General features: G+C 41.7%; 2 protein-coding genes across 6 annotated transcripts in view; one reads left to right on the top strand and one right to left on the bottom strand.

The window, feature by feature from the left end:
• HSD11B1 (hydroxysteroid 11-beta dehydrogenase 1) overlaps positions 1–8,223 on the bottom strand; it is a 38,069-nt gene extending 29,846 nt beyond the window's left edge. The window contains 4 exon segments of one of the 2 annotated variants that reach the window (NM_001009395.2): positions 6,025–6,210; positions 6,340–6,451; positions 7,156–7,286; positions 8,041–8,192. In NM_001009395.2, the coding sequence (NP_001009395.1) occupies positions 6,025–6,210; positions 6,340–6,451; positions 7,156–7,286; positions 8,041–8,128 (517 nt within the window). In that variant the 5' untranslated portion in view covers positions 8,129–8,192. 2 annotated transcript variants of the gene reach the window in all.
• The window catches only part of LAMB3 (laminin subunit beta 3), a 191,557-nt gene that overhangs the window by 73,916 nt on the left and 105,266 nt on the right, over positions 1–12,375 (top strand). The gene's annotated exons all lie outside the window — the stretch shown is intronic.

The following is a 12,375-nucleotide window of genomic DNA, read 5'->3' on the forward strand; positions in this document are numbered from 1 at the left end:
ACAAGAGTCACAGGACTCCTATATCCTCCTAAAGGGATATAAGTTATAATCTGATGCTTATCTTTGATTTGTTCTGCAGAAACTATGCCCCCCCAGCCCCTTCCCCAACTCAGGTAGAGGATGATGACTACATGCTGATCACAAGCGCATAGACCCAGACTGTTGAAACTAGAAGGGTGATGATTGAGATCCCAGAAACATCACCCTGTTACCTCACCATCAACCAGTCAGAAGAAGGTCCTCAAGCTAATCCTATGACAGTGTCCGCAACACTGTCTTAAAAAACCCTTGTCTAAAGTCAATGAAGAGTCTGAGTCTTTTGAGCATGGGCTGCAGGTTCTTTTTGCTTGGTGCCCTGCAATAAACGCTGTACATTCCTTCACCATACCCTGGTGTCCGCAGATGGGCTTTGCTGCGAAACAGGGAGAGACTTGAGTTTGTTGTTGCTGTTGTTCAGTCGCTTGCTCATGTCTGACTCTTTGCGAGCCCATGGACTGCAGCACGCCAGGCTTCCCTTCCTTCACCGTCTCCTGGAACTTGCTCAGATTCATGTCCATTGAATTGGTGTTGCCATCCAACCATCTTGTCCTCTGTCATCCCCTTCTTCTCCTGCCTTCAGTCTCTCCCAACATCAGGGTCTTTTCCAATGAGTCAGCTCTTTGAATCAGGTGGCCAAAGTATTGGAGCTTCAGCTTCAGCATCAGTCCTTCCAATGAATATTCAGGGTTGATTTCCTTTTGGATTGACTGGTTTGATCTCCTACCTGAGTTTGGTTCCATAAGAATAATTGTTCTGTATTTATATGTATCTAGAAGTAAATTCTTCAAAATATGGAGGAGTTTTATTCTCAGCTTTGTGCTTCTTTTCATTTTTTCCAATTTTCATACTCTGTGTGTGTATATGTGTAGCTTTTATAATCACAGAAACATTTTTAAAAAGTATTAGGGCCATCATTAGTTCCATTATTTTGTGCCTTTAATTTGTAATCTTTTATGAGAGGTTTATTTCAGAATTTGCTCCCTATGATTGCTTCCTTCTTTTGAATATAATCTTGTCTATCATCGATTCTGTTTTATTCCTTTTTTTGTCAAGAAACCCAAGAGTCAATTTAGAAACTTAAGCACAGCATCTATGTTAAGTCTAATTTTGGCATTTTTATATTCTTCTCTTAAAACCTCATTTTTTACTCGGGTATTTCCAAATAAAGTGTATTTGTTATAAGCCTTTCCAAACTCTTTGGTGAATGGACATAAAGGCATGGATGATGGTAGAACTCTGCTATTTTCGTCAGGAACAGTACTTGAATGAAAATAATGGTCTAGCAGGGTTAAGGAGCCATGACTACTTAACTTTTTCCAACCCACCCCTTTCAAGGGAGTAACCAAGGAGTAATGGTCACATAAATAGCATTATGTTTTCAACCTGCACTAATAGCATTGTTTCCAACCTACACTAAGTTGTCGCGGTCACAGCAGCAAGTCTTCTCCCCCACTTTAAAGTCTCCCCTTGCCGCTCTCGGGCAGCAGACGCGACACTGAGCTCCAGTTCCAGTGTGCCAAGCTGTTTGAGTCCTCCGGATGCTGTCTGAGCACAGTCTCTTGGATTTAGGCAGTAATGACTCCTGCAGTTTTTACGTGCAGGTGGTTGGTTCTTCCTCTGAACTCCTTTAGGTTGTCTCCCAGGCCCTGTAGAGGACAAACCTACACACACACACACACACACACACACACACACACACACACACACACACACACACGCGCGCCTCCCTGGTGTTTCTCCCCACGCCCCTCAACACTGTTCAGACCTGCAGCATTCCCCTCATCACGTAAATACCTACATCTCTACGTAGAAATACATCCACTCACCTTGGCAATTGTGCGCCCTGAAAATTATTTCTGCGGTAATCAGATTTAAGGGTAAAGATTCATCTTTCTTAGAAAAAGTAAGGCAATTGGGCGAGGGATAAATTACCTCATTTTACTGTATTTGCTAGGCTCCTTTGCATCCTAGATCTTGGTTGCCACCCTCCTCGCTTCCCCTCAAGTCATATCCGTACATTAAAAATGAGCCTATATTTCAGGAACAAATGGATGTCACAGCTGAAGGCTCTAAGATTAACAGCTGTACATTCTTGTCTTTATGCAAAGCGGAATTTCGCGTAATCCAAATCCTGTTAGCTGATCAATTGAGAAACCTGTTTCTTTTTCTTCTTTTAATGTAGAATTCTTTAAATAGGTTTAGAACACACAGCCAGTCCACAACTGACAAATGGGTTAAAGTCCAACAAATGAATTCATGCACTGGTTTGAGTTTTCCCAGGAAAGCACTGTCTTACAGGCTATTTGCCTCTGGCTAGTCAGCTATAATGTGATTGAAATACTACACATATGTATAAAAAATAGTGGGAAACAAGACTGGGAATGAGTAAACAGGGAAAGGAACACCCTTGAATAATACTTAGAAAATATACGGGAAGCTGATCTTTTAAAAAGATTTACTTGGAGAATAATGAATAGGTAACTGGAGATATTTTATGGAACTTCCAAAGAGAGATCTGAGCACTCAGAGATTATTGACAAGGTTCTTTTACTCCCTTTGATGTGTTTTTCATTTTGAATATCTGAAGAAGCCCCGTGTTTTATTTTGTCTAGTTTCATTTCAGAATAGGCCTTAGATTTTTCTTGCTATAGAAGAATCACGATCCCTACCCTTATACTGGTCCAATGCAGTTAACATTTGTACTCTAATTATTGCTAATATTTGTATCACCAATGAAGCCAAAAAATAGAGAGGAAGTAAGATTTCTAAAGGTAGCTTAGCATGAAGTAGGTAAGAATAAAGAGGAAACGTTGAAAGGAATCTGGTGAAGACTGAAAAGTCTTTACAGGAGGTGATGGTAAATGGATCCTCAGGGGAAAGCCAGGGTGGGGGGGCGGGCAGTGGTTTGTCCATGATTCCCTTGATGGGGCATAAAGGAAGGGCAGAGAAGCAGTCTCAGATGCTGGATTCCAGCTGTCGTGTGTGTAAGTGCCTTAGTTATGGGGTTCACAGAATCAGGGGACTCAGAAATGGAACGACTTTTACTTTTCTAAAATTGAACCTAAGATAACCTTTTTGACTCATGGCTGATAAGCTTTCTCCAGATGTTTTCAAATGTTCTCTGCCTAATTCAGTGATTTTTTTCCCCCCAGTCATATTGGAGTATTAATCTCCCTGTCTCAGTTTGTTTCACAAATACCATCCAGGTATTTTCTTTCGTTCTTTATCCTACCCCACTGTTCCCTGCTTCACTGCCTGATCTTTTTGACTTCATGATGGATCTTGGATGTGATAGAGATTGGGTCCCAGAATGTGTGTGTATGGTGTGAGGTACACGTGTGGGGTGTCCTAGAGGGAACACCACCTCTAGTCTTACATGGATGGGTGATGTAGGGGAGACTGTTGTTTGCCGACATCAGTGTCTTATAGAAATAGAACCCCTGATTTTCAGCTGGACACAAGTCCATCCTGAATAAAGACCATAACTGCAATTAGCTATAGCAGAAGTGTGTGACATTCAAGTTCTTCTTCCTTGAAAGTGTTCTTCTTTCTTCATTTTCTCTAGCTAGAATTCTGACATGATAATGAGCCATTTTGGACATATAGGTGAGGATAATAATGCCCAGGGATGCTGGTTTTGGGATAGAAAGTTCCCAGATGATTCCACGGATAGAGCTTCTCTTGCAGCTCTAAATTCTTCCCCAGGCCGTTCCATGATAGAAAAATAAATTTAGATATGTTTAAGCCATTGTAAATTTGGGTTTTTATGACACTTGTTTGACATATACTCAAACTAGCACGTGGTGAAAAGTGAAAGACTAGGCAATGTAACTAGATGTTACACATACATAGAAACTTGAGCAGTAGGTGCCAGAAATGGTGTTGAGTGGTAGATAGATGTGGACAGTAAAGACCTTCCCAGAGGCGACAGTACTGTCTCTGATGATGCTAAAGAAGTAGCCAGCATTTTAGAGAACATATCAAAAGTGTAGGATTTCTATGTAATGCAATACATGAAAATGCACTGGAGAGAAAAACAATTGCTGATTACTGCAATTCAATAAACCACTTAATGCAGTCCCTGGAAAGAATGATTAAAAAGCCATCCCAATGCTCTTTGGCTGACCTTAGGTTTAATCTGAGGTTTTGCATCGCCCTGTTTGTGGGATTCAGATTTTAAGGAGGAAGGATTAAGAACACATTTGCTGACTCTCTGAAAGAACATAGCCTATGTAAATCAACAAAACTTCCATTAAAAAAAAAAAAAGAATATAGTCTAGAGCAGAGAAGTTCTTCAATTAGGGTGCGAAAGGAAAGTGCTTGCACTTTGCAGATTCAGACATTCTTCAAAACAAACAGGCTGGATTCTTGGCTATACAAACAACAGACACGAAGGACAGCAGTCCAGCTAGGTTTCTGCTTCCCAGAGTCCACAGAGGTGACAAGGTGACATTTAGTCATCGGAGAAGATATGCAGAAACAGAGGTTATCAGAATTTCATCATGTCCCCAGTCTGCTGTGCTAATTCTGTTCCTTCCGAGACTATTTCGGCCGCGTGCATCTTACACAGAGTTAAACTCACCAGATAAAAGCATACCCTATGCTCAGAGTGGCTGTATCAATCAACCGAGATCATAAAAGCCACCTACACCATGACCGACCCGTGGGTTTTGGCCGATGCCCGAGGAGGGGTTGGGGATGTGCCCAGCACCCTCTCACTCAGTATGCATCCAGATGCTCTCCCTTCCTTTCAGCGCAGAGAGAGGCTGTGTCTGGGGAGGGGTGGGGGAGTCTGTGTTGTCCAGGAAGCACAGGGATGCATATCAATCACTCTGTTTGGCGGGTAGCACAGACACACTGCCCTTTTATCCTATCACTATGCAGGCCTTTCCCATCTGTCCAGGAAGTGGGACTGTTTACAATATAGATGGTGTTCTGAGTCACAATAATATCGCATGTTTGTGAACTACTCAAGAAATTACGAAGCTTCTAGGTGATTTGTTTTCACATTGCTAGGAGCCACATGCAGATGGCTAATTTTGATCCTGGTGTTTGCGTCTTCCAGCCACGTCCCTCTCACTGACTAATCAGCAAATATGTGTGGCAATTCTCTACTGGACCCCTAATGAAATGGGCCTAGGGAACCCCAAAGTTGGAAACTCTGGCTTTTCCCTGGTGATCCCTTCAAATGCTGTCACCATCAAAAGCACAGGGGGCCTCTCTTGATTTTGCAGCGTTCTCTTTCTGAATATTTCTCTGGACACACTTGTTCTCTACCCTGTTCGTGGATTAAAAAGAACTTTTGATGCAGCAAGTTCAGATTTTGGAGAACACCCCCGATATGGGCAGGTCTGTTATAATATGGCTTATTTGTTTTCATTGTTCAGTTTGCCTTGGCTTAACCCACTTACCAGTCAACTGTGTGTTGTTAAAATATTTCACCTCTCAGTTCTCCCTTTGCACCAACTAACTTCACCAACCTATAGCTCTGGGTCATGGAAGAAGCAAAATCTTTACGATGACCAAGTCTCTCTCTGAGACTCAGGACAGGCGGCAGCCTTTCGATGACCCTTTGGACTCCAGCTTGTTGATCACAAACCACGTGGCGAGTGCAGGGAAGCCCTCTGAACTGCTGCTCTCTCTCTGTTACTTCCAGGAACTCGGTAGTCTACCCACTCTGAACAAGTCCTCATCTCTCTCGTCTCCCTTGTTCCAAACACTGTCCCTGTTTCTCGGCATGCACTCTCCTCAGTGAGTTTCCTTACCCAAGGCTCTTATTCACATATCTGCCGGTCCACACATATGGGCGAGCTGTTAATCAGCTTTTGTTTAGTATCAGCTTAAGCATTTCAACTTCTGGTTTCTGTTGTGTTCCTTCTCGGCATGCAAATGGGCAAAATGCATGTTCACGGCAGAGCCCTCAACGCCACCATCCCTGGCACTCGCGCCGCTCCTGCCCTGCGCACCAGCCCCTGGCACACTCACCAGCTACGGAGGAGACGACCACAATGCTCCCGTTGGTCTGCTTCAGCATGGGCAAGGCGGCCGTGCTCAGGACCACGTAACTCAGGAGGTTGACCTCTAGGCTTCTGCGCAAGAGATGGATGTCGTTGCTAAACACCCTCAAAGGTGTATAGTTGATGTGGTTGAGAATGAGCATGTCAAGTCCCCCTGCAAGAGACAGCTGTGGTGAGAGAAACCATCTGAGGTTGATAACCCGCCCCCCTGCCCCTGTCTCAAAAGCTCCCTGGTGACCCCTAGGACAAAGTCCAGAAGAGGAGAGAGGAGACGCTGTCTCACCCACGAGCTCTCCAGCTTTGGCAACAAATTGTTCTGCGAAGGTCATGTTCTCCATGGTGCCTGCCACGTAGTGTGCTGAGGCCGCCCCCAGCTCCAGGCAGCGGGATACCACCTGCAGGGGCATAGTGGCAATTGGCGTCGGTCTTGGCTGCAGACCTTTGGGGCGGGCAGTCTCTGGCATAATGGGGGCTTAAATGAGAGGTTGCTCACAGCCCTGAAAAGTGTGTGTACATGTGTGTCATTAAAGGCAACGGACGCAGCATTTGTCCTCTGTTTGAAATACTGTCTGGAACAAGGTTGGGTTACAGATGGATAAATCGCGGTACTGGAGTTTAAGTCCACGGTTTGTGCTCATGAGTCTCTGTGAACAGATGGTTCTGAACACATGATTGATATGGGTGCTAGTTTCCATGTGGGTAGCCTTAGGTTTGTGCATATTTGTGTATCCTTAGGTTTGTGAATCTGAGTATATAAGAGGGCATTCGTCTGCATGGTGACCAGAATGTGAATTCTTGAGTAGGTACTGGAATGTTGGTATCTGAGTACATGGCTATATGTCTGTAACTCCATGTGTCAATGTGTGTGAATGGGCGTGTCTGTGAGCATACAGAGCCCAAGAACTTTGTGTCTAGATATGTATGCATGAGAAGGAACACTTACAAGCATACTTTGGTATTCCTGCAGGTGTTTGAATCCTCTGTGTGTGTATCTGTGTCTGAGTGTGCCAGTTCTATGCGTTGGCATGTATATGCAAGCATATAAAGGAATACATCTGGGCACATGAGGTACATACGGCTGTGGGCACAGGACCCTCACCTTCTTTAGACTTTCTTCTGACCTCGCTGTCACTACCACGTGAGCTCCCATCCTTGCCAGGTGATAGGCCATTTCTCTTCCAATTCCCTTGCTGGCCCCCGTGACAATCACTCTCTTTCCTCGAAGCATCTCTGGGAAACCCCAAAAGGAAGTGAGGACCACACATGGCAGCAACATTCCTCCTCCCACTCTAGAGGTGGAGAGCTTTATCTCAGTGTCTGAAGGTTATGAGCCCATATCAACTCATCCCAAGCTGCATAAATCAGTGAAGGGACAGACCCGTCTTTCGTAAACATTTTCTGAAATGGGAATTTGCTTTGGTGGTTCAAAAGCAAGTCTCCCTGCTGCCCTTTTTGAAAACCCCTATGGACAGAGAGTTTAGCTACAACACTGGAGTTCCAGACGTTTCTGGACTCATCAGATTGCTCAACTGAAATAAAATTCAAAAAGTCATCAAAACACATGTGCTCATAGAGATTCCAGGGATTTTCTCTCACTTCTATTTAGTCATCAACTCTAGAATTCCTTCTTATTTCCCACTTATCCACCCCTTCACAGAGCTCAATTATCTGGTGAAGTTGTGAATTTTGGAATTACCCTCATTTTCTTTTTCTTTTTTTTTTTTGCAGGAGATCTGAAATTGCTTTCAATTTAATGTGCCAAATAAAACATGGATTATTTAGCAATCTTTTAACCTCCTCACACCCCATAAACAGAAGCACAGTCTTACCTCAGGGTCCCGTCTTGTCCAGCAACTCTGGGGATCAAGAACTCCTTCTGATCCTCAGAAACATTCCAGCCATCCCTGGGTGTTAAAATCGATTCCTCCAGCCATCCCTGGGTTTTAAAATCTTTTCCTCCAAAATTAAACACATTGGTTCTTACCTGGTCTGAATTCCTCATTCGCAGAATAGTAGTAGTAGGCCAAGAAGATCCCCAGAATGGGGAGGAGGTATTTTTTCATAAAAGCCATCAGACAGGGATCTGGCGCGAGGAGCCCTGTGGGACACACAGAGAGAACCTACAGAGCTTTCTACAACCTCCTAGGCAGGCAGCAGCCTCTGAATTGTGACATCAGGGACGGGGGAGGCTGGAGTAGTCTCAGGCAGTGCTAGCCAATTTCCCTGTCAGAGCCGCGATTGGCTTTGGGTGGGATCCCATTCGTCCCTGGCAGCCTGCGTGGTAGATTTCATAATGGACAATGTTTACTCCATTTCATTGAGCAAGAAGAGACTTCCAGATGGCCAGGCTCATGACTGTACAGAACTGGATTCCTGAGCATCCCTACCCCGAGCCCATCTTCCTCGGAACGCCATTTACGCCAGGAATCAACGGCCTTTCAAAAGTGATCTATCAAAAGCTAGAGAGAAAGCGTGTGTGGGGCTTCTGAGGGAAGTGTGACTAATAGCGAAGAGAGCCAGAGTCAAGCCAATCTCACTCTCAGCCCCACCTCCCAGTCGGAAGCAATTAAAAATAACAGCACAAAACAGAAAAATAGGCTTAAGAAAAAAAAAGGTGCACATCTTGGAGGGGGAAAAAAAAAGCAAACAAGCCTTATAAACCTCACATTCAAGTTCAATGAACAATATTACAACATCAAAGGAGAATGCAAGCCAGCTAGAACCCAGATGGCGGGAAACCCATGACCCGTCAAGACTCTCAGGCAAGTGCAACGGAATGTGCACTTATTACTTTAACAGCAAATAAAGAAGAAATGATGAGTGTCAAGGAAATGAAAGCTATTAAAGTAGGTCTTTTAAACACCATAGAGAACCAAAAAAATGTGGAGAGGATAATAGGAAGAGGGGAACCTGATGTAGAAGAAAAAAGAATGAGCATCGTTGAAGCAAAGCTAGTCTGAGAAGCCCACATCCAGTTAAAAATTGATCTGTTAAAAATTGATCCAGTTAACAATTAAAGGACTAGGGGGAGAAATCCCTAGTAATTTAGAATTTATCACAGAAATATCGAAATAGCCATGTTGGTATGTCTGTCACAAGGATCAATCCTCAAAGAATTTAGGCTATTGTAATTGTTAAGTTTTTCAATTTAAAACCCGCCATTGAAACCATACCCACTACCCTATCACAGAGAAAATCCAGAATTTTGCAAGTTGCCAATGGAGCCAAGGAAACCAATTTAATATGGCAGTAAGGGTATCAGTGCTTTGGAGGAGGAATGTAGGTTGAGGGTGAAGGATTCACATAAGATTAAGAGAAACTGAATTATGACTCCCAAGTATAGTATCTGGAAACACTCACTGAATTTTCACTTCAGAGCAAGGAAAAATAATTTAAGACCCAGAGGAGATGAAATAATTTGTCAACAAAGGCCCACACCTGCTTTCCAGGAAACAGTTCAGATCTAAGAACAGTTGAGGGTCAGATAGTTCATGGAGAACAAAAGAGAAAAAATATTTTAAAAATTCAACTGCAAAATTATATTACATAGTGTCAGAACTATAAGATACACACACATATATGTATATATTATATATTTACACATATATGTATTAATATATATATATACATATACATATACATATACACATTTCTTTTCTTGGTCACAGCCCATGGCATGTGGAATCTTAGTTCCCTGACCAGGATGGAACCAATGAAGTGTGGAATCTTAACCTCTGGACTGCCAGGGAAGTCCCTGATGAAGTAATTTCTCATCAGTAAAATGCATTGATGAGAATGAGGATGCTACATAATGGTTGATGATTTTAAATCTTAGCAGTTTTTAAAAGTTTTGGTCTAAGGATCTTTTTTTTTTTTTAATTGGAGTACAGTTGCTTTAAATATTGTGTTAGTTTACACCGTACAATGAAGTGAATCGACTAGATGTATACATATGTCCTCTCCCTCTTGGACCTCCCTCCCACCACCTCTGCTGCACCGCTCTAGGTCATCCCAGAGCACTGAGCTGAGCTCCCTGAGCAGTACCGCAGGTTCCTGCTAGCTATCTCTCTTACATATGGTAGTGTATCTATGCCAAGCCTAATCTCCCAGTACCTCTCACCCTCCCCTTCTCCCTCTGCGTGCACATGTACATTCTCAGTGCTTGCATCTCTGTTCCTGACCTGGAACGAGGTTCATATCTGTACTTTTTTTCTAGATTCCACATACATGGATTAATATTCGTTTGTTTTTCTTTCTCTGACTTGCTTCACTCTGTATGACAGATTCTATGTCCATCCACACCTCTACAAGTAACCCAGTTTTGTTCCTTTTTATGATAGAGTAATATTCCACAGTGTGTTTGTACCACATCCGCTTTATCCATTCCTCTGTGGATGGACACTTACATTATTTCCATGTCCTGGCTATTGTAAATAGTGCTTCTATGAACATTGGGGTATATGTGTCTTTTTGAATTATGATTTTCTCAGGGTATATGCCCAGTAATGGTATTGCTGGGTCATATGGTAGTTGTATTTTTAGTTTTTTAAGGAACCTCCATTCCATTCTCCATAGTGGCAATATCAGTTTACATTCCTACAAATAGTATAAGAGGGTTTCTTTTCTCCACACCCTCTCCAGCATTTATTGTTTGTACATCTTTTGATAGTGGCCATTCTGACTGGTGTGTGGTGGTGCCTCATTGTAGTTTTGGTTTGTATTTCTCTAATAATTAGTGACATTGAGCATCTTTTCATGTGCCTCTTGGCCATCTGTATGTCTTCTTTGGAGAAATATCTATTTAGATCATCCCCCCATTTGTTGATTGGATTGTTTTTTTTTTTTTTATATCGAACTGCTTGAGTTGTTTGTATATTTTGGAGATTAATCCTTTATCTGTTGATTCATTTGCAAATATTTTCTCCCATTCTGAGGGTTCTCTTTTCATCTTGTTTATGGTTTCGTTTGCTGTGCAAAAGCTTTTCAATTTAATTAGGTCCCATTTGTTTATTTTTGTTTTTATTTTCATTATTCTAGGAGGTGGATCAAAAAAGATCTTGCTGTGGTTTATGTCAAAGAGTGTTCTGCCCATGTTTCCTCCAAGAGTTTTATAGTGTCCAGCTTTATATTTGGGTCTTTAATCCATTTTATTTTTGTGTATGGTGTTAAGGAGAGTTCTAATTTCATTCTTTTACATTTAGCTGTCCACTTTTCCCAGCACCACTTATTGAAGAGAGTGTCTTTTCTCCGCTGTATATTCTTGCTTCCTTTGTCCTAGATTAGGTGACCAGAGGTGTGTGGGTTTAATCTCTTGGATTTCTATCCTGTCTCATTGATCTATATTTCTGTTTTTGTGCCAATACCATACTGTCTTGATGACTGTAGCTTTGTAGTATAGTCTGAATTTGGGTATCCTGATGCCTCCAACTCCGTTTTTATTTCTCAAGGTTTCTCGGGCAATTTGGGATCTTTTGTATTTCCATATAAATTGTAAAAATTTTTGTTGTGATTCTGTGAAAAATGCCATTGGTAATTTGATAAAGATTGCATTGAGTCTGTAGATTGCTTTGGGTAGTATTGTCATTTTGACAATACTGATTCTTCCCATCCAAGAACTTGGTATATCTCCCCATCAGTTTGTGTCATCTTTGATTTCTTTCATCAGTGTTTTATAGTTTTATGAGTACAGGTCTTTTGCCTCCTTAAGTAGGGTAATTCCTAGGTATTTTATTCTTTTTGTTGAGATGGTAAATGGTATTGTTTCCTTAATTTCTCTTTCTGATTTTCATTGTTTTAGTGTATAAGAATGCAAGATATTTCTGTGCATTAATTTTGTATCCTGCAACTTTACTAAATTCTTTAACTAACTTTAGTTGTTTTCTGGTGGCATCTTTAAGATTTTTATGTATAGAATCATATCATCTGCAAACAGTGATAGTTTTACTTCTTTTCCAATTTGGATTTCTTTTATTCTTTTTCTTCTCTGATCACCATGGCTAGGACTTCTAAAACTTTGTTGAAAAACAGTGGTGAGAGTGGCCTTTGTTGTCTTGTTCCTGATCTTAGAGAAAATGCTTTCAGTTTCTCACCATTGAGAATTATGTTTGCTGTGGGTTTGTCATGTATGATCTTTATTATGTTGAAGTAGTTTCTCTCTGTGCCTACTTTCTGGAGAGCTTTTTGTTTCTTTTAAATTATAAATGGGTGCTGAATTTTGTCAAAAGCTTTTTCTGCATCTATTGAGATGATCATATGGTCTTTATTCTTCAATTTGTTAATATGGTGTATCACATTGATTGATCTGCATATATTGAAAAAT

The sequence above is a fragment of the Ovis aries genome, chromosome 12 (genome assembly GCF_016772045.2).
Source record: "Ovis aries strain OAR_USU_Benz2616 breed Rambouillet chromosome 12, ARS-UI_Ramb_v3.0, whole genome shotgun sequence".
Lineage (NCBI taxonomy): Eukaryota > Metazoa > Chordata > Mammalia > Artiodactyla > Bovidae > Ovis > Ovis aries.